The sequence below is a fragment of the Telopea speciosissima genome, chromosome 5 (genome assembly GCF_018873765.1).
Source record: "Telopea speciosissima isolate NSW1024214 ecotype Mountain lineage chromosome 5, Tspe_v1, whole genome shotgun sequence".
NCBI lineage: Eukaryota > Viridiplantae > Streptophyta > Magnoliopsida > Proteales > Proteaceae > Telopea > Telopea speciosissima.
Genome location: NC_057920.1, coordinates 5,873,209 through 5,896,285, shown reverse-complemented (window position 1 = coordinate 5,896,285; position 23,077 = coordinate 5,873,209). Strand labels below are relative to the sequence as shown.

Below are 23,077 nucleotides of genomic sequence, written 5' to 3'. Positions count from 1 at the left end.
TATGCATGTCTTTCAGCACTTCTCCTACGGTTAATTTAGGCCTGCCCCTGGCTTTTTAGCTCCTACAATCTGAATTAAATTGCTCCTCCGTACTGGAGCTACCCGAGGCCTCCGTTGCACATGGCCATACCACCTCAAACGAGTGAACGACTTTCTCGTAGCTTATCCTATATCGGAGCTACTCCCAATCAGCTCTGATATGGTCATTCCTTACCTTATCCTTCCGAGTTTTGACACACATCCATCTCAACATCCTATCTCCGCTTTTTTGGTCCAACAAGGGTTGGAATTAGTTTAGTTAATTTTTATGTCTTTTATTTGTTTTGAGTTGGATATGTAGGAATAGGATATGGAGTTAGAATTGCAAGTTATTTTTAGTCTTAGAGTCTAATTAGGAGTCTTGTTATTTTCCTTTATATAATTTCATATTTGCATGTACCCAACGTTGGAAACACAGAATTGAATAGAAAAGAAGTGGGTTTGCTCAACGAGAGTGACTTTTTGATTATGTGCTTTATCTTTCCCCTGCAACTCTGAGTTTCTTCTCAGATTTCCCCCTCTTCCCCAACCGGCCCTCATCCATCACCACTTGACTTGGTACCGATTCACAAGTACAACTCCACAATATTGCATTTCAGAAAATGGAGAAAATAAGTAACTGCACTTTGCAGGACTTGTAAATGAGCCATTAAAAGTTCAAAAAGGCCTTTCCATCGAACTAAGTGACTGTTTTGTATTTTGTAATTGTCTTTGATATGTCAGATACCACAAAGTAATTTTTTTATTAATAAAGGTGAGAATTTATGTTAATCTCATGAGAAAAAGCAGCCTGTACATAGGGTGCTGTACACCTCCTTAAGATAATATGTATAATTTTCTAGTAAATTTTGTAGGGAGGATCTACACGCTGTCTGTGCGTATTGGCATTTCCCACGCCAAGCTAATGGGCGCACAGGAGGGAGTGCCTCACGTTTTTTAGTACTGGCCCCTGCCTGGATTGTTGCTACTTGTTATATTCTAACAGTGGTCCTGAACCATTTGTTGCGTATCTTAAACAAACTGTTCTAGTACTTTCTCAGGGTTTTTGAGAGGATTTTGCATGCAGAATGCGTACTCCGTTGGTTGGAGGGCGTTTGACCAAACTACTGGTTTCAAGGCCCAAATGCATGCTCCGAAAAGTAATGTTTGAAATTTCGGTCGAAATGACTAGAATTTCGCAAAATTTTCCGGTTTTGACAAAGGTCGAAACGAAATCAGATGCGATACTGGAGTCTTACCAAGTTTGGGTTGAAATTTCGCTGAAATAAATTGTTCATTTAAAGATATGGGAGTGGTTTGGCAAAAAATCACAAGAACTGATGTTTTCTAGGAAGTTTCCCTCTGAGTCGAAATTGTCAAAACTAGCGAAACGATACTGAAACCCAAAACATTTGGTAATTATGAAATGGTTTTTAATTTTTTGTTTATTCATTCCTAATGCATATTTGAGTTGTTTTAATCATAGTACTATATCTCGCGATATATCGGTATCTCGGGCCTACCGAGATATCCGAAATATCCGAGATATCGCTGAATATGACCGAAATATTGCATTTTTCTGCAATATTTCGGGGTCCATCTCGGGGTTTTTGGCCATATCTAGGCCTCGAAACTTCATGGACAGCCTTATTTAAGCTTAATAAACACATTTAAACCATAAAATTGTAAAAATGTGAATTCAAATTGGTGTTTTGGGCTTGCACCTTGATTGACATACTGTCGCCGACCCTAATGTATAAATAGTTAAATACACATAGATTAGGCGCTTAATATTTAATAATAGTATTTAACTTCATCACATATCAAGTTAAAGCCAATACACATTGATGAGTGCCATGATTCTCATAAACTCCATAATATTCAATAACTCGCTTAAAGCCTTAAAGGCAATACACTAAGTGTCAAAGTTAGTAAGTCACAAGACTCGCAACTCGCAAGTCACAACTCACAAGTTCATAGATCAATGAAATCACAACTTAAGTTACAAATTACAAGTGCTAAACTGCTAATAGTAGTTGCTTGTGCCTCCTGGATCAATCCCACTCATGCCTCGCCGAGTCGACGTCCATTGCTCTCTGTTTGAAGGACATATGTGGACCACGGTATAGAATCGGAGAAGAAACGAGTGTAGTCATCCACAAGTGTCACGTAAATGGAATCATCAACATACTCGTAGGTAACCTATCCTAGGATATAAACTAGGGTTACCAATCGATCCATCCGTGAAGAAGATGATCCACTGTGATATGATGTTGGCGCCAAGAGAGCGATGGCATTGGCTGCATGTATGGCTGGTGAGGTTGGTAGTTAGGTCCGCTAGGGTATGCAAAGATGTTATTTACAAAAGATGATCCAAGATGTCCTGGGGATCGGGACTGGGGTAGTAGTCATAGTCCCCTACCCCACTAAACTCCCATATGATGATGATCCATATCTATATCCATCGTAAGGTTGTGATGCACCATAATCCGATGCCAATGGAGTGGTATGTGCGAAAATTAAAATAATTATTTAAGAGCAGAAAAATAAATCCGACACCGTGAAGCCGTAGATCGGCCATTGGTGTCTAACATATATTTAATTCATTACCATCTAAGTCATATTACCCCTAATTATTTCCTATTTTAATTGTAGGAAAATGAATTTTTAAAACCAGAAAAAAAAAAAAAACATATGGAAAAAAATTTCGACGTGAGGCTATAGATCGGCCTCCGTGTCTAACATATATTAATATCATCACCATCCAACAAAATTTGTACATAGTCTTTTCAAAAAATAGTTTTAGAGGAATAGAATTTACCTTAAATAGTGGAAAAAGCTTGGATGATGAGCTTAGATGACCCTCCGATGAGTTTACCGCGAAAATCCGACAACAATGTGCTTGAACAATGGCTAGAGTGTTGGATGAGAGCTTGGAAGAGTGGAAGAATAGGCAAAAGACTGAAATTCCTTAGCAAATGCAGCTCTCGGTCGAAATATGGACCGAAATTTGCGAAATATTGTATTAAAGCCCCCTTCACGTGACACTTTAAGCCAAAATACCATATTTGTCGATATCTCACGAGATATCGAGATATTGTCGATATCTCACGAGATATCGTCGATATCTCACGATATCTCACGAGATATCGACGAAATATGGTATTTTTTCATTTCGACCTGATTTCGCATCTCGGTAAGCTCGAGATATACGAAATTAAGCGATATTTCGGCGAAATATCGCGAGATTTTGAACCATGGTTTTAATTGAATTATGTGTTTTCTAGTACTAAATTTTGTCTATATAGCAGCGTACAACGTACACTACCAACTACCATTTTGGGTGTTTTTTTTTACAATCCAAGTGTTCCACTAAGTTTAGAGGGCCTAAAATAGGGTTTTCCAGAAGTTTTGGGACCTAATTTGGCCATTTGGGCCTTGAAACCAGCAGTCGAAACCTGTGTAGGTTTCGGTCGAAATTTTGCAGTTTCGCAAAATATTTCGGTTTCAAGACTTCGAACCTTGTGTGTGAGTGATTTATTATGGGAGGTTCGGTGCTTCATAGCTTCTCACTAGTTTAACATGATCTAACTACCTAAGTTTGTTTGTCTTGATATTATTTGTTAAAAAATCAATTCAACCAAATTCCTTCAATCCTATAGTTAATCAAAACCTGAATTTGTTCTTGTTACGTTGCATAAAAGCATGTTGGTGAAAATATCAAAGCTACTATTTAACATGTGCAATTCTTCTTTGATGTTAGTTCTAAGCTTTTCTTCCTCCCTCCCCTTCATGTAAGGGACTCCCCAAGGAACAGACTCATTGTTGTCTCCTGGGGCCTCCCCGTTTCCCTTTTGCAGCCAGTCGGTTCCTCCCCTTGACTGGCTTTTGCGGCTTTGTTTGTCTCTCTCTTCCCCCCTTGGGCCCCCCTGTATTTTCTCTCTCTTTGTTAATTAAATACTTTATTCACCCAAAAAAAAAAAAAAAAACATGTACTATTGCTTCAAATCGTATTTCATTTAGTTGACTAATTGACTATTTTCAAAAAAGGGTGTTACTTCATTGTAGTCTTTTATGGAATTTTCGTTTCTTTAGGCTAATATAATTTTCAATTTCTTTCCTTTGGTAGGTCCTAAAATACACTGAAGGTTTGTGTTGGGTCATGCACTATTATTATGAAGGGGTTTGCTCATGGCAGTGGTGGGTGTGCCTTTAATTGTTTATTGCTTGTCACTTTGGTTTATGCTTGTTATTCATTTGGTTTTGTCTGGCCTTTCCATAATTATGGGAGATGTAGTTAACCTGTATACCTTACTTTATGACGTGATCTTTGAAATTGGTCAACTGCTGCATTCTCATCTGATGGCATATTAGACAATAAAATATTTTCCTCTCCAGTTACCAAAGAATAATCTTATTCACTCTGAGAGGGGCCAAAATGATCCATGTATTCTAACACTTTCTCTCCCCTTATATTTGAAGTGTCAGCCTGATTACACTTGCCACATGGCCCAGTAAACATGTTTCTTTCATTCCTGTAAATTTTTAGACAGATATAAACCTGCCTTGTCGGCAAAAATAAAAAAAAAGGGGCTTATTTTTGCGTATTATGGCGAATGGTTACTGGCACAATGCTGCTATGTGAGGGTAGAAGGGTGGCCCGACTTTGATCACCAACGCAGCTGTCTATGCGCCAATTAGTTCAAGAGTTTTTTTTTTCAGTTACATCTACTGCAACATTTTGGTCTGGTGCTACTGGACCCAAAATGGTTTAGGATCATAGTAATATAATATGTCTCATGTTACAGATGATCATTAGTCCTGGGTTCTGCCTAGGAATTACCAGGCAGGAAATCCGCTTGAATGGAAAAAATGCAACAATGCATGGTGTCTTATATGATTAAAAATATCTGGTCATGGTAAATTTTTTCTTGAGCCATTAGGATTGAACTATTTAGTTTTGGCTCTTCTGAGCTCCATGATAATTGTCTGTTCTATTAATGTTACCCTTGAAAGCGAAAATATGAGCATAGCTGTGCTCTGAATGCACTGGATTTAAGGTAAAAGTTGTTGATAATTTGGGTTTGTCGGGATTTGTTGGGCCTGGAGTGCACCTATTCTAAGGGAAGAGAAGACATATATTGTATACTTCTAAAGGGTACCTTTATATCCTTGTCATGCAAATGTCATGGGGAGGGTTGTATTCAGAGCTTGTTTTCCCTTTACCTAGCAATGTGAAAGCTTATCCACCACTTAATGACTCCAGGTGACTCCCACTACCCCACCCCCCACCAAAAAAAGAAAAAAAGAAAAAGAGGGTTGTGGGGGGTGGGGGAGGGAGAATAAAAGCAGAAATCCTGATAAAGGAAACTAGTTGGTCTATACACATCCAACCATGATAGTAGTCTCATCTCTTTTGGCATGCTGGATTCAACTTAATATTCACATTTGCCCTGTCCTTCCAGGTTCTATCCTTATCATTATGCACCCTTTGCTTCTGATCTCAAGGATCTTGGTCAGATGAACATAAGCTTTGAATTAGGTGCTCCCTTCAAACCATTCAATCAACTGATGGGGGTTTTTCCTGCTGCAAGGTTGTGTTAGTACCATGCTTTGTGTTTTGTATTTACCATGTTGTGTGTTACTTGCTGACTGTTTAGACCCATTTCCAGTGCTCATGCGCTTCCCAAGCATTATCAAAGATTGATGAGCGATCCAAATTCACCAATTATTGCTTTTTATCCAACTGGTATGCCTCAATCTTTTAGCAATAGTTTTTCCAGTCAGAGGCAATATATATAAATATTTACTTTTTGATGGTTGTGTTGATCAGATTTTGAAGTTGACATGAATGGCAAGCGGTTTGCGTGGCAGGTTGGGGTTCCTCTCTCTTGTGTGTAACATCCTGTGATTTGGATTATGGGTTGGAAGGTTGACAAGGAAACTTGTTCTGTTGTTTTCTGATTTTCTCTTTCTTTATTATTAAGGGTATCGCGAAGTTACCTTTCATTGATGAAGGACGCCTTCTTGCTGAGATAAAAAAAATTGAACATACATTGACAGTAAGTTGCTCAAAAGAAAATGTTTCATGAAATTGATTTCTTGATGTTGTTTTTACTCTAACAGTCTTTATTTCCAATGAAATTTATGATATTTTACATGCCGCTGTAGGAGGAGGAAGTTCGGAGGAACAGTGTGATGTTTGACATGCTCTTTGTGGCATGTTCTCATCCTCTCTCTCCATATATTTTTTCTCTTGATGACCGTTGCAAACAGTTGTCAGACAAGGATCGGATTGAAGTCAAAGAAAGACTTGATCCAAATGTGAGGTTGGCATTCCATAACTTCAGCAATAATTTATTTGTTGTGGAAGGAATGAATGATTTCTCTTTCTCCCTCTCCCTCCATGTGTGTTTGTCATTTGAATATGATGGCCTTGACAGTTGACACTAGATAAATTTAGGAGAATATATCTTTCTTTTCTTTTTTAATTTCACCATTTTGACTGATGATTTAATTTTATAATATCTAGAGGGTCATTTCCCATCTCTAACAGTTCACGTAGTACCCATTGAGAGTCAGGATTGTGTCTTACTGAGACTAGTTAAGCAGTAATGGTAAGGGTTTAAACAGCTACGTTCAAGACGGAGCCAACCGTCGACCCAAAAAAAGGAGCTAACCTTAATCAAAACCAGGTTGTGCTTGGTCGTCTGCAAGTCTGCAACCATTCTTTCTTTTTCGGTTTTTTTATTTTTTATTACTGGGGATTGGTTGGTAGTTTGTTTTGAAAATGGGGTTGTGTTAGAAATTGGTTGATCTGGGTCGGGTCATAAAATGCTTAGCTTGGATTCAAATCGGTTTAGGATTATCCAAGCCATAAGGTTATAAAGTCAACAAGAACTAAGGAACTTCGGGGATTTAGTGAATCAAGTGAAGACGCTGTAATTTTCTGGGACACCACATGGAATAAGTTCAAGCCTTCCGTTTGATCTCTTTCTTTAGCTCTCCCTGATAGAGCTCCGCTATTAACTAATTTAGGTGAGTAGCACTTCGTATATGACTTATTTAGTTTTCCTAAATATATTACCCAATTCTTACTGTACCATGGCCACAATCAGACTTTCATTCTTTCCTTTAAAGTGGGTGATGCAGAATTTCAGCAAGAAGAGAAGATGTGCCTATTATTTGAGTTTGGTTCACTTTCTTGGGCCAAGTTAGGCTTAATTTTGAATACCCAATGGGTTATATGGGTCATGGGCTTTGTATTTTTGAGTTTTCTATTGTAATGGGCCAATTCTATTAGCCCAATTATTAGGGATTCAGGTCTTGTACGGGATTTAGTAGTTAGCTTCTACTTTTGTTATTTAGTAGTATCTTTAATTTCTAATTTTATTTCCTTGATGTGCAAGGCCCCACTACTACGTGTGTGAGCCTATTTTTAGTAGTTTCTATTTGTACTTTCCTTTTGGGAGGTAGTAGACTCCTCTTTATATTGTAAGAGCCATAGAGCTTCTCCCATGGTTTTGAGTCTTTGACAGCCAACCTATGTGTACTTTGTGCATGTGTGCGATTGTGAGAGACTGCAAACCTTGGTGAGATTCCAATTGTGGAGATTGGTAAGCCATCTTCTAGTTGGTGGGAGACCAACAGATATCCCTTTCTTTCTTTCTTAAAGGGCGTACCCAGTGCACGAGCCTCCCGCCACAGCGGGGTATAGGGAGGGTCATAATGTACGCAGCCTTACCACTGCTTTCGCAAAGAGGCTGTTTCCAGACTCAAACCCGTGACAGCCACACTTGGTCACAATGGAGCAACCTTTACCCTATCTTTCTTTCTTCTTCCCCTTAATCCCTTGATCGCTATAACTCTTTTCTGAAAACCAAGAGTAACCAGGACTGAAATTAAACCAGAAACAAGGACTGTTCTATAACTCACAACAAGCTTCTCAGATAGGGCCTGAATGCTGGTCGAAACTGCCTACTAGGGTGCTGAACAAAATATCAAAGTCTGGTCTAGATCCAATGGTTTGATTGTATGTATGCCATTATCACAGAATTAGTAACTACCAAAACCAGAATTTGAAAGTTGAGTAAAACAGAGAATAAAACTGACAATAATCACCTGGACAATACAGTACTTGAGTTATTAAAAGAAATACTGCAAACCAGGTTAGAAAGTAAGGGAAATGGAAGTTTCTAATTTGTCTGGAAACAGTTGCTGTTGATCTATAGACCTGTAGCACCATGTGCAGGTCAGTAGACTTGAAGACTTTGATTAAAAAACAACAAACAGAATGCTCTGATGTGAACTGACAGAAGATAGAGATGAGAAACTGCCAGCAGTAAGTTCTCCAATAGATCAGCAACACAACTTCAAAAGTAATGCTTAGACAGGTTCAGGAAACAAGTTATAGGGATCAAGGGATTAAGTGGAAGAAGAAAGAAAGGGATATTCTGGTCGCCCCCCAACTAGAAGATGGCCTGGAATCTCACCAAGGTTTGCTGTCTCTCACCCTCTACACACATGCAAGCACACGTAGATTGGCTGTCAAAGTCGTGGGTGAAGCTTTATGGCCCTTACAATATAAAGAGGACTCTACTACCTCCCAAAAGCAAAGTACTAAATAGAAACCTTAGTAGCCCACACATGTAGTAGTGGTGCCTTGTATATCAAGGAAATAAAATTAGAAACTAAAGATACTATTAAATAACGAAAATAGAAACTAACTACTTTATCCCGTATGGGACCTAAATCTCTAATTATTGGGCTTATAGAATTGTCCCATTACCATTAGAATAGAGAACTCAAAAATACGAAGCCCAATGCCCATATAATCCATTGGGCATTCAAAATTGTTGTAATATGAGGTTTCAAGGGTAAAATTATCATAGGGTTAATTTTTTATTCATCCAAAAAAAAAAAAGGGTAAAATTATCATAGGGTTAATTTTGTCCTTGTACCTATTCTAGAATGTTCCTTCTCTTATTATAAATAAAGAATGGCTGTAGTCACTCTGACTCTAGCCAATATTCACGGAATTCAACAAAAATTAAGCCTAACTTAAGCCAAGAAAGTGAAACAAACCCAAAACAATAAGCCCATCTTCTCTTCTTGCTTAAATTCTACATCAGTGGCCTTTCGGGGAGATCGAGTAGCAATCTATTTCATTCCACATATAAGTATATAACCTTCCATCCCGAAGCGAATTTAATTCAAAATGAATGATGAAATCAATTGAGGTTGAAATTGTAAAATCTGCATTAGAACTTATGGCCCATGCACCTGCTACTCATGCTCTGCATCTATTCTCCCCATAGTTCAAAATCTCATTTGGGTGGCCAATTTGGTCAGACCAAAATGAGCGAAATACTGAAATTTCGTAGAAAGTGTATTTTTTCCGTGAGTTTTGCTTGGCCATTTTTGGGGGGCAAACTGCTGAAATGACTGAAATTTTTTACGAAATCGTGCATATTTGTGATCGAAATGAGTGAAATTTCGGAGAAACAGTGCTGATTCTGGGTTTCGCCTCCTGTTTCATCTCGGACAAGTTGAAATTAGCGAAATTTCGTTGAGTTTTTGAACTATGATTCTCCCTCCTTGTCAGACTTGATCCTTTTGACTTGTAAGGAGATATTATCTCGGATGGGGAGCTAGATGTGCTCTGCTTGAATTGAACTTTGATATATGCCATAAGTTTTGGCATAGCTTGTTCAACATTTTAACCTTCTTTAGGAATCATTGTGTAGCCTGCATCCTTCTTACATTTGTCACCGCTTCATTGGAGAAACTGCGACTATCATTCTAGCAGAGTCTAACTCTTTACATGTGCTGGGATTGTCACTATTGCCTTGGTCCTGAATATAATGGTGTTCTTAAAACCATTGTTAACTACTTTTACCTCAGACAATCACTGTTTTTTCAAATTGGATGTTGACAACCTTTGTAGAGGTGTCATTTTATCGGTGCTGATCTGCATTATCACCAACTGCAGATTTCACCAAACATCTTGTGCTGGTTTTCAGCTTCTGACTTGTGGATTCACATGAACGAAATGGCTTAAGATGTGGTATAGTCTATGTTACCCTGGTGTGGCAATGGCAATGGCAATGGTATGCCTCAAGTATAATATCTTACTTTAAGTGTATATCAGACGTTCCAATGCTGTTTGGAAAGCCTCCAGGTGACGGTCAGTAGCCAATCAAACTTGTAAACAGTTAACAGTGGTTTTAACCTCTATCCCATTATCAAAAACCCAAGAACAGAGTGCATGAATTTAATTAATCGAGGGGAAAAAGTGTGCATCAACTCAATTGGCCATCAATCTGAGGGTTTTATCTTTGGCAAGCATTTTCTGTCTCTCCCTTACTCTTTCTCATCTTCAACTTGAGCAAGAGCCTTTGAGGGCACTCTGGGTGGGTTACTACATCTGAAGCCACTTTAGATCCTCCTTATTGACTTAGCTTTGAACCGTTATATATAAGGCATCATCTCTCTACTTTAAACATCGCTGGAAACTCATAAAAAATGCACAGCCCTATTCAAATCATTCTTAATCTGAAGGGGAGAGTGGATAGCATCGTTCGTTCCAGAAAACTATGCTATAAGAAAATCAAACAGAATATTTTGTCAGTCCTTGCATCTAGAATATTTAGGCAACCTGTAAATTATTGAGAAGTTCTTTACTGGCGTACTAATCTGCTGCAACCATCAAGTGGCTTGCATATTCCATGGAATTATAAGTTGACAAATTTCAGTTGGAATCCCTAAATATTTCAATTTCGACAGGGACAAATCTTTGGCAAATAAAAAGAATTTCAGTTATGTCAATTGAAATCGAGTGAAATCATGTAAAAATTGCTTGATTTGAACTGAATTCACCAAATTCAAATTTCCTTCATGTCATCCCAAGTCCCTATTTCTTGTCTAGATGTAAAATTGAAGGTTGTTGCTATTTCCACCAAATTATTGTGGGGCATTATTCACTTTTTGCTGTTGCCACAAACTGAATTATTGGGCCTAATTTCAATCTACCTTGCACCATCGACCATCGTGAAAATATAAGTTGCCTTCCATGTATGGGGACTGCAATCAAATAAGGTGTTCATTTACTCTCTTAGGGTCAGCTTCTATGTTATATGGGTTCAGGTACAGGGGATCAGGTATAATACATGTTGAGGAGTGGTGATCCACCTAATACCTAAAACTTAGGATATGGGCACATGCGATAAAAATAGGTAGTGGTACGGGGACTTGGCCAAAATATGCCTAAAGAAGGGGGGAGTTAATGTGGCATAAAGAGGGTGGGTGTTAATTTTCTTCTTGATGGCCATGTCCAAATCTTCAACTTCTGGGTATCATGAAGTTTAGACATGGTAATTGGGGGAGGGGGGAGTGGGGGACGTAGTTGTCAAGGCTGATGCCTAGGGCGCCTTCTTGGGTCGCCTAGATGTCCCGTGTCCAGCCACTTTCCAATGACAATTGTGATTGGGAGTACATGAAGTGTCCTTGTAACAGAGACCAGCATTCGCCAGCCTCAGCACTCTTCAGGATTGTCTTCTGTTGATATTGATGACTGAGCATGGACGTAGCGGGGCTATGGTAAGTTGGTAACTACACCATCACCATTTTCTTGTGTAATAGTAGGGTTAGATGCTGAACCAGAATGTCAATACTCATTCTTTTCTTGTTTGCACCTTATGGAAATTTGCATCCTTAGCTCATAAAAAGAAGACAAGTGAAGCTCGAAAATAGTCATAGTCTTTAAGGTGGCAAGGATTTCTTTCCTTCGTGGTCTTGAGTGAAGGCATCAAACTTAACAGCTGGATTGATGCTTGGATACGAGATTTGATTGAGGACAGAAAAGAAAGAAGCTAAACAAATTTGCAAGTTCTGGTTGAAAACAATCAGAATATATATTAAGAGAAAACCAAACCAGCAGGTTGATACTAGTGCAGCTTTGTCAGCCTATTTGAATGCTGCCTTTGCAGTGGACTTAAAAATCAATAACCAGAATTCATACTTCCATTGATAATAAGAAGAAAACTGGACAAAACTCATCTAATCTTCAATGAATAGATTTGTAGATTGGTATTATGAGAATATGGCTGCATGGCAGTCTTAAAATCTGGGTTTCTGTGTGTAGCAAGCTACAACAGTGAGATCAGAGGAGCAAAGCTACATGGCTGGATCTAGATCTCCCGCCTTCTGGTTGATATTACTGAGATAAAAAAAATTTCTGTGAAAATCACGACAAGGAAACCATTTTGAGATAGAAGATTGCTTTGTTTTCTTTTTGCTTTTTGTTTTTTGTTTTTTTTTTTTTAATTTGTAACAACTTTGATGAAAGAAAACACAAGCATATAGTAGAAGTATGAGAGAGGGGCAATGTACCCACCAGTGCTTTAAAAGAAATACAATCTGATTCTATACTCATATATGTTAGACGCACTACCTAGAAGACCAAAAAAAAAGATATAATCTTATATCTCTATGTTAGAGTAGTTGGCCTGGCCAGAAAATTTTCTGTAAGATTCTACTAGCATAACTAAGGCTCGTGTCCAAAGTAAAGTTACTCCTAATCTATTGTCAGAAATAACCAAGGAAATTAATGCTTGCAACTTACTCCTATTGCCATACCATGAATAACAAAGGCATGGTGGTCGATCTGAAAAAGATGAACAAAGAATACCACGTCTTCAATCTCTTTTAGCACCACTGCTGTCTCCCTAAGCTTCCTACTCCACTTGATAGAGTCCACTAGATCATTGGGCTTTATGTTTTGGGTTGAGAAGCCTGTGTCTGAGATCTGGCAACTAGATCTGCTGGTCTTGCTTTGTATCACCATATCCTGGAAATAGAAGGGATTTGATGGGTCAGGTCAAGGATTCCCAGCTCTGAATTACCACAACTCTCTTAATATACCTTTTGCTAGTTCACTAACTTGTGTTCTACTTCTACAGGATTTAGTCCTCATTTTGTAAACATTTTATTTTGATATTCAGTTTGCATGTAATTGAAATAATTCCTGTGTGCTAACTGGATTTAGTTCCGCATTTGTTTACTTTGATATTTTCATTTTAAGAACTTCTGGTTCAATTTCTGATTATTTAGGGCTACTTGCAGTGGTGGGATGAATGGGTACCTATCACTTTGTAGTGGAGATCCTTGCCCTCCAGTCTTCAAGTCTCCTGTTGCTGGAATGGAAGACATTATGAACAATCAAGTCATGTAAGCTTTTCCCTGAAACTGAAGATAGATAAACTGAACCAGTCCTATATTGATGGCTGATTTTTCTGTATTGTTTGTTTTCCTTACTATATTCTCTCTGTTTTCCAGATGTGCCATATACAGACTTCCGGATACACATGAGCATATCACTCGACCACCTGCAGGGGTTACATTCCCCAAAAAGGTAAGATCCCTCAGTCTGGATGAGGTTCATTTACTAGTTGCTTTGTTCTCTTCTTAGTTTTCTATCCTCAACATAACAAACACTCCATGTTAGAACGCTTTTTGTCTCTATTTAATTATTTGCAAGTTAAGCACCCCCTATGGTAGATTATGAATGATTCAGTTTTCTTTTGATGAAGCAAGTCTGTTAGGGATCAAAGCAAGAAAAAAAGAAAGCTTGCCCATAGTAAATCCATGTATAGTTTGCGAATAAATTTTTATATGTACTAAATTTTTGAAAAATATGTGTGAAATCTCATCTTAGAAGATGCGGAAAGGTTCATCTGTTTTATGGCATGCCTTTCTAAATTTTCGCTGTTTTATTCTGTCTTATCATATATTTTGCCATATTTTTTTGTTGGTTTAGATACATTTATATTTAAAAAGTAATCACCTACCAAAAAAATAGATACCGATTTAATATTTTAAATATAAGGACTTGTCTACTCATCTCTTAGTGATCAAGCCAAATTACATGTAGACATATCTGCACTGTACATTTTCTGTTGCCAAATTTACTAGTGATCTTTGTTTCTTTGCTAATTTTCATGTCACTTAGTTATTTCCCCATGTAATTTTTTTGAATATGGTATATTGTCTATCCTAGGACTTTTCTGGAGCTGGGACAACGTAAGTCCATGTTTTCTCTATTGCATTGTTTTGCTGTGGTTTGTGATCTGAGATTCTGAGTATGATTTCATACTGAGTTTACTTATGGAGAATCTATAGGCTGTAGTTAATGATCTCATCCTCTAGAATTTCTAGGTCGGAAAATCGTAGGAAATATCAACCTTCTTTGTTTCATAGTGGAAGTATGAAGTTTATGTGCTATATCTTGAAAAAAAATACAAATGTTAATTTATCAAATATTTTGTATTGTTATAGCTTTCTGATGTCCTGATGATAAGTGTAGAGGATTTGTAGTAATTATGTCATATGAGCTAATGGAAATATAAGAAGGCTTATATTATAGTGGTTTCTGCTTGTTTAGCTTTCTCTAAATTAATGAATTTGGTGACATCCATGAACTGCCATGTGGGAAAAACATGGTGCCTCCTAATGGAGGACCCACACCCATCTCAGTTTGAGCATCCAGTTTGGGGAATGAGTCCACACTGATTAAAAATTATTAAAATGGTACACTCTGTAACTTGAATAAAAAAAAATTGAACTCACTTTATTTTATAATTTTTTATAAAAGGGTTGAACTCAGTTTGGGCCATGTGATGCTCATTACAGGCTACAAGTGTTGGGTCCTATGAACACCCATGTTTGCCATTTGTAACACCAAATTGATTAGCCTTGGTGAATATTAACATTTCCCATATATATGTGTGTGTGTTTGTGTGCACGCGCGTATTCTTTCCTTAGAACTTGCACAATGTTCAACATGGAACTCATGGATATATCTACATGAGACAACCACCAATTATGTGTTTGGGCTCCTTCATTATAGCATGGAACATAGGAGTTTCTTGATATGCCTAGAGAAGTCACTACTGAAATCCTTGGCTATCATAAATCCGTTGTTATCATGGGTGAATGCAAAGTGATGTAGTTAGGATATGGGTTATTGGGTTACTATGCAATTGACTTTTGGGCCTGGGCAGGTTGATTTTGTTTTGTTATCATGGGTGAATGCAAAGTGATGTAGTTAGAATATGGGTTATTGGGTTACTATGCAATTGGCTTTTGGGCCTGGGCAGGTTGATTTGGTTTTGTTTGGAATCTAGTTCTTAGTAGGAAGATACAATGAGTAGAAGCTTTCAAACTTTTGAGTTTTAGTTTTAGGTATGTTTCTTATTTTCTTCACTGGTTTGTCTAAATATTGTAACTACATAATTGGTTGGAATGGAATGGTTGAGGTTCTGGTTTCTTCCATAGAGAAAATGGTTCTCTTGGGTGAATGGTGGATGGGCAACCTTCAGTCAGTTCATGGGGAACTGATCTGTGGTTCATGGTGAACTGGAATTTCTTCTTCAGCTAATCAATAGCAGATTCTATGATTTCCCTTCTTGCTTTTGTGTTCTTAGCTTAGTCTCTCCACAATCGAGTCAGTGATCAAATATTCTCTGTGTGATCTGTTTAACGCTAGTTTGTGCCTTTGTGGACTGATAAGATTCTTTAGTTTCTCTATTTCTTATTGGTACAGCCCCAAATTCTGGGGTCACATTCTTGGTCTGTTATTGGTCAAACTTGTGGTCTGGGCGTTGGGAACTTAAGCCTAAAGTCTCACAAGCTTTGGTCAATCCTGTGTTCAATCAAAGGAAAGGAGGGGAGTCTCAGTAGCAGGGATCATGAGGTTGAAGAAGTCTTCTTCTTCTATTTGCAACTAGGCCAGATTCTTTGGTTATTCACTCAAAACCCTTCTTTCTGAATTTCCATAATTTATTCCTATTGTGAGCTTTAATTTCACAAAGTTCCTTCCTTAAAAATTATTTACCATTTTGTCAAGAAACTGTGTCTTTCCAAAAATGTCCAAAACTGTTCTAAAATTTGGGAAGGTTATATTATCTTGAGGTGGGCCCTAACCATAGTTGTCACGGCGTCTAGGCAAACCAATGCGTTGGAGAGGGTCCAAAATCAAGGCGACACCAACAAGATACCCAAGGCGTCCAAGTCGACTGGACGGCGACGCCTTGACAACTATTGCTCTAACGACCTAATTAGGGTTTTGAAACCTTAGGTTGCATCACAAAGCTTTACCAATCATTCATCTCCAGCTCATAATAATGGCTTACTACCTTACCATTGATTGTTTCTAAAAATGTATTAGAAGCATACTTGTAACATATAGTACTCAGGCATTTGTACCCACACGGCCTGAGTTTGTGTGGAATTTCCATAAATAATGTCTTAGTAGGATTGTGATGCTAATGTATGGAACCTCGACTTGTGTGGCTCAAGGAAGCAGTTCCTGTTAGTTGAGTACACACACACGAAATGCTGATTTCTGCATAACTTGGTGATTTCAAGTTATTTGGTGCTATTGGCTGAGCTTTTGTGTTTTTAGTACCTGTGCGTTGCATTGAAATATGTATGCACGTTTGATGCTGATACATGTGGGTTCTGGCTCTGGTTGTACACTTGCACTGTGCAGTATATAATATGAGTGTTCTATTGTGCTGTTGTAGACTGTTACTCTTGGGGATCTCAAGCCACCGCCCATTTTGTGGCATGAAGATACAGGGAGGAAGCCATTTGACAATGGCAGGTATGAAGTCTGGTTTTGTCTTGTCTTTTTTTTTTTTTTTGTTGGGGGGTTGGGGTTGCAGGCAAGAATTATGGCCCCCCATAGCTGTATCTGATTATAAATGACTAATAGATGGAGGAAATATGGGAGTAAAGAGAAGCTTAGAGACTTCTGGTTTTTGCCTTTTTCTTTCAGGCGAAACCCCCCTGGAACCATTTCAGGTCGACAGCTCGGTGAGGCAGCACGTAGGCTCGTTGTTAACAGCTTACAGGTAAAGAGGTACACCAATGGGCGTGAGCAGATACATGCCCAATCACCACCTTATGCTGTGGGTACGTATGGTGCACCCCCTTCCACCTATGCAAATGGTGGTGGATATCACAATCTTGAACATCAGAGAGGTGGATACCATAATCTTGAACATCAGAGAACAGCACGACCTGGGGTTAATTATACCAATCACAGTAGTAGGTTTTCACCTACAACCAGCGTTAAGAATCACTCAGACCATGGTTATGGGCAACCATATGCTCCACCAGCTGCTCCCAATCCTTATGAAAGATCATCTCATCATCCTCAGCATGTAAGAAGTAACCAGCAAGCTTCCCATAATAGAGAGCATCCCATGCATAACCATCCTCCCGGTCCATTTCAGAATGTTAGGGGACCCAGTTATTACTCTCCTAGATATGTAGCACAAATCCCTGTTGCAACTGGAGCAAGTTTTCCAGATGGTAGATACAATGGTCACATGGGTTACCAAGCATCTGGAGCTAGTAATCAACACCGACAACAGAGAGGTGTGTGGGTACCAAAATCAGATCAAAGGGTTGTTGGTTACCCGCAGCAATTCAATAACGGGTACTCTGCATTAGACAGAGGAGCAAGTAAAAGGCCACCGCCACCTCTGGGATATGGTCGTTACTAGCCTTTTTTCGTGCTAGTCGGCATGTCTGGTGGCCTTCATAATGAAGATGTACAATAGTGATGATTTTAAGGTTTTAGCTCTTATTTCTTCCTGAAGGCTTGATTTAGGCCCCAATATGTTTCATGTTATGTTGTAACTTCATATTTAATGGTATTGCGCAAAATTTCTGCAATAAAAATGAGAGAATTTTACGTTTTACTGAAATCTGCCTCCTATTAATTGGTTTGAAGATCTCTTTGTGAGGAAGGTCGTCACAAATAATTATGTATCTTTTCTTGTATGTCAACTCCAAACTCCAATCCTTGTAACCATAACCCATAGCCCATAACCTTTTTTTTTTCCAGGTCAAATCCTTCCCCAATCCTGTTACATAAGGGTAAAAGATCCTCTAACCTACTCAGAGAGCAAGGCTAAGGCTATTATCCAATCCTATCGAGCCGTTGCCACCCCTAAATTCAGGTATGTAAGACTAAGTAATAAGAGAAGTACACCTGAGACTAAACTGATGCTTGAGATTTTCCAAAAGCTTTAAGAGGTACACCTGACCAGTTTTAAATAGGCAATTAGAAGCATGAAATAAGGCAGGGTAGCATTAAAGATTGCCATATGAAGAATGTGATTGTATAAAACTAGCCACAAAAAAAAAAAATTTCTGTGACCCAAGTAAACTAGTTAGGTTAATTACATATCTACAATGTGATCATACAAAAAGAAATTTATGATATGGTTCAAATTAGCCAGATCATGTGCTAACTTATTTTCACCCAATCAAATATTCTCCACTTTTTCAAAACCAAGGCAAGTTTGAATACTCTCCTCTGCAATCATAATGATCACACTACCTCAAGCTACATGGGCCTCAGTAGTTTGCAGCATTAATGTTTTATCATTACTTCATGGTGAAATGCTCATATAATTTTTTTATAAGATAAATAAATAGTAAATATTCAACATAATTTTAGGAGTTGCAAGGATTTTATCTGTTTTTAAGGTGATATTTTTCGGAGGGAGGGAAATGAAGAATTAGACAATATAGGTTCAAATTGCAATTTTACGAATTTCTAACATGTCTCTTCTCTTTTATCAATCTATAGGTTTTTCAAGCTGTTTAACAGATTAAACTGGTCATCCTCCGTAACTGTTTTTGTTGATCATTTGACAGATAGGGTTTTAAGTATATGGAGATGTAGCACATAACCACAAAAGGTATATAATGAAATGAATTTCTCTAGTTAGGGTTTTTGTAACTCTAATATATGGTGAGATAATAAAAAGTCATTAGAGGTAGTATCGATACATACAATGAAGATCTCTGAATGCACCAGTAAGGAGGAGTGACATTATTTTGATTGTAGAAGCTAAACAAGAAGCTAATCCCAAAGGGATACATTGCATCTACGAACCTTTGGCCTCAAGGTTGGATACATGCACAAGGTTGGTCCCAAGAGAATACCGCAGTTGGCAAGGACCACGCCTCATGAATAAGAGGCCATGAGTTCAACTCTCCTTGGGGCCTACGTATGAATGAAAAAATAAATAAATAAATAAAAACAAAGAGCAAGAGGCAGGCCTAAAATAACTTCAAGATAAGTTTTGAGAAAACACATTCATTGGTTAGGCTTGATCTAGAAGTATGGCACCGAGTAGGGTTGAATGGCGTTGCAGGAGCCAATTCCTTTAGATGTGTAAGGCTTAGTTGAGCTGAGAATTTCTCTGATTAGTTTTGAAACAGGAAGTTGAAGGTTTCAACTAAGGCAGTTCTGTACATGTTCTTTGTTTGGTGTCTCTGCCTTTAAAATTTTCAGAACAATCTAGAGTAGAACGCCAGGTCAAATGTTTGGCCATTTTAGAAGAGGGGCTAGCTCTTGTGGCAGAGAACACTGAAGTGACAGTGCGCCCTAGGAAGATTTTGGCTTACCATACCTGGTAAGAGAAGACTAAAGCTGTGTTTGGTATGCATTCTAGGTCGAACTCGCAGTCTCGGAAATTTGAACCTATATTGTCTAATAAAGCAGATGCACTTATAAGAATGAATGTCTAAACTGCCAGAGGGGTTCTCTATTTATAGAGAAGCGATGCCCCTTGGAAATACTTGTCCAAAGAGGCCGAAAAGAAATCTTTCTAAAAAAGAAGACATAAAAAAACTAATCGTTATCGGCATCCAAAGCATCTTGGGCGGTGAGCAATGAAAAATCACCGACACCGGAGAAACCATGTTCAACGTTGAATAGAGTGTTATGTATGTTGATACGGTTACCTGACAAACCCAGCCTAAAGTAAAAATAACTTCATGCATACCAAGGCTCGACATAGCTTGACTCAACAGGTCAGTATATCGAATAGTGTATTGGTCATCTTGAAAATCGATACGATACTGATATGATATGGATCGGCACGGATTGGCCCATATAAAAAAGTTTTGCCCTTGATTTTCCTTTAAAAAAAAATTATTTTGACAATTTTACCCCTGATCCATATCATTCCACTAATCCAGGGTCAACAAGTATTGGGATTGGCTTGTGCCGATGCCTTATACCACCGATTCAATACCAATAGCTCAAACCATGCCTTAACCTTCCTGAGACATGAGAGCATAGGGAACATTTTTTCCAAAGAACCCTATACCCTAATACGAAAAGCAATGTAGGGCTAAACATTTTCCTCTATTTTAGTTTATAAAAAGCTACATCAAGAAGGTTAATGGTTCAAACCTTGTGGGTATTAAAAACAAGGACACACAAAAGAGGTATTTTGAAACTTATTTTTCTTTTGTAAATTCATTTAATAAAACAATCATACTAGGAAAAAAAAATTAATCAAAAGATTTTAAGTTAGAGATTTTTTCATTGGTTCCCCCTAAGGTGTCAAATGATTTGTAACCTTTTTTTTTTGTCCTAGTTTAATACATCTCCCTTCCCTTTCAGTGATGGTAGAGAATCTATTATTTCACATGTGTACTAAAAAAATGCATAAGACAACGACAACTTTTGAAAATGACATAATGGTAAATCACTTTCAAATAATTTAAAAAAATTATCTTTTGCCCCTAACTTAAAAAACTTTTGGAATAAGACAAAAGCCAATCAAAAAAAGACGTTAAATATTCTAAATACACTTATAAAGGTGTCATTCAAAAAACTTTTAAAGTTGAACAAAAACAAAGAGCATAATTAATAAAAAAAAAAATATGATTAAAATTGGGTGGTGATAATTGATGATAGGGAGATACCTCAAGGTGATAATTTTATATGCCTAGATTATTTTTTTGGGGTGGGTAATATGCCTAGATTCAATCATAAATAAAGGAGGACAGATAGATGATGATGTTGCACACAATGTTAGAGATAGGATGAATGAAGCGGAGATGTGCTTCCGGAGTGTTTTGTGATCGACGTAATCCTTTAAAACTCATATATAAATTATAGGACAACTATAATACCACCAATAATGAATCGAGTTGAGTGTTGAGTAGTTTTCTAAAAATAAAAAATAAAAAGTGTTAAACATCACATAAATAAAATAAGTGTCTTTAGATTTAAGATGTTGAGATGGATAGGTGGTGAAATTAGAAAAAAAAAAATAAATATTAAATAAAGAAATGACATATTAGAGGGAACTAATGAACAACTCTGATACATGATAAATTCAGAGAGTTATTTGAGGTGGTATGACTTATGACATGAAGACCTCTGACTACATATAAGTACCAAGGAGTAATATGATTCAAATTGGAGGAGTTAAAGATAATTAGAAAGGAGAAGACCTAAAGGAATTCCAGAGACTGGAAGAGAAAATACACTATACAATAGTATACATGTTTGGATTAATGTTGAGGGTAAAAATTTGATTAGTTTACTTGGTTTCTTTGGTTTGCATGAAGAATCAACTCAAAAATTTTATAATCCTTGGTTTAGATCTCTTGAAATCTTTATATCAAGGATTTCGAAATCGGGTGTCAAATTGATCCTATTGATTTCAATTCGATCTGATCCGGATTGAAATAGGCCAAAATCAATTTCAAAAATCCTAGAACTGGCCTCTTAGATGGAAAATCCAACGATCTGATAGGATCAGTGGCTCCAGAATACCCATAATCAGGATTGATTACAATTGATTCCGATCTGGATCTGTCGAATCGATTTCTTAAACAATGCTTTATACTTTCTTGTAATTTGAAGCTTGAAATATGGAAAACTTTCGAAAAATGACATTAGTTTAGGAAAGGAGTTTTGTGTTCGGGACTATGACCTACGCTAGCGCTCCCATGAGTCTATCTCTTTTTCAGTATTCCCATAATTCTATTTCTCTCCTCCTTAAGAGATAGATTCATGGGAATGCTAGCGCAGGCTATATCCCCAGATAGAGTTCGAGAGTTGCAATTCAGATAAGTGAGTGGAATGAGAGAAACGACCAATTATATATATATTAAAAAAAAAAAAAAAATGAAAAAGAAGGTTTTATGTGGGAGCGTGAGCTGACCAAGAGGATGAAATGACTACCTCATCCCATGAATGTTAGTAATAACCATCCTGATGATGCCACCGCACGTGTTCCCGTGGCTTCCGTCCATGCACAAAGACCACACTCCTCCCTTCCCAACAAAAGAGAAAAATCTTCTACCATAAAAAAAAGAAGGGAAGCAGTTTTCTGTTCAGGAGTATGGCCTATGCTAGCATTTCCATGTGTCTATCTCTCTCCTCCTTAAAACAAGGGGTCAAAATTGTCTTTTTAAATGGAGAGGAGAGAGATACATTCATGGGAGTGCTGCCATAGACCACACTTCAGGACACAGTTCTTTTTCCCAAAAAACAAAAAAGAGAAAAATCTTCCTCAGGAAAAAAAAAAAAAAAAAAAAAAGAAAAAAGAAGAAGAAGAAGAACGAGAGAAACATCACCAAATGGAGTTTCATTTTAATCTGACGTCGGAAGTTAATGAGTATCATTCCAATCTGACGTCTGAAAGGCTCTCCCATCATATTATCGTCCCTTTAAAAATGTCAGGGGCAAAGCAGGTAAAATAATGATATTATTTACCCTTTCTGATCAGTGAAAACGACCAAGTTGCCCGACAGACAAGCGAGAGTGTCGCCGTCCATCAGAACAGCAAAGGACGGGGACAGATGTTGCCTCGTTATTAAAGGGGGTATAAGCAAGCAACCCCAGTTTGTTTAGTTGACGAATGCTAACCCGGTCTCTCTGAGGCACGCTCGCTCGCTCGCTCCAGGAGACCAGGACCGATTCGCTGCTGTAACTACGTCTTTGTAGAAAATAGCGAGAGACATTACGCATGAGCTGATGAGCAGAGCAGAGCATGGCATGGAAGTGACTTGCCGCGGTTTTATCGTCTCGAATATCGCCGCAAAATTGAATTTCTACTACTTACTTCCCACCCTGGTTGCATTTCTATACCTGCATTTGCGAAGACAGCGAGGAAGAAAAAAAGTTGCAGAGAGTAGTAGTGAAAGAAAGCGTCTCTCTGTTCTGCTTTCT

General features: G+C 37.9%; 1 protein-coding gene across 4 annotated transcripts in view; it reads left to right on the top strand.

Moving 5' to 3' along the window:
• Positions 1-17,679, top strand: part of LOC122661961 (5'-3' exoribonuclease 3-like) — a 34,875-nt gene extending 17,196 nt beyond the window's left edge. For 2 of the 4 annotated variants that reach the window (XM_043857483.1, XM_043857485.1), the window contains exons 14-23: positions 4,148-4,218; positions 5,484-5,612; positions 5,691-5,767; positions 5,852-5,892; positions 6,006-6,080; positions 6,190-6,347; positions 13,129-13,245; positions 13,354-13,429; positions 16,602-16,681; positions 16,856-17,679. In XM_043857483.1, coding sequence (XP_043713418.1) covers positions 4,148-4,218; positions 5,484-5,612; positions 5,691-5,767; positions 5,852-5,892; positions 6,006-6,080; positions 6,190-6,347; positions 13,129-13,245; positions 13,354-13,429; positions 16,602-16,681; positions 16,856-17,588 — 1,557 coding nt within the window. In that variant the 3' untranslated portion in view covers positions 17,589-17,679. The remainder of the gene's footprint in view (positions 1-4,147; positions 4,219-5,483; positions 5,613-5,690; positions 5,768-5,851; positions 5,893-6,005; positions 6,081-6,189; positions 6,348-13,128; positions 13,246-13,353; positions 13,430-16,601; positions 16,682-16,855) is intronic. The other 2 variants (XM_043857484.1, XM_043857486.1) reach the window with 1 other exon arrangement.
• The last annotated feature ends 5,398 nt before the right edge of the window (positions 17,680-23,077 follow it).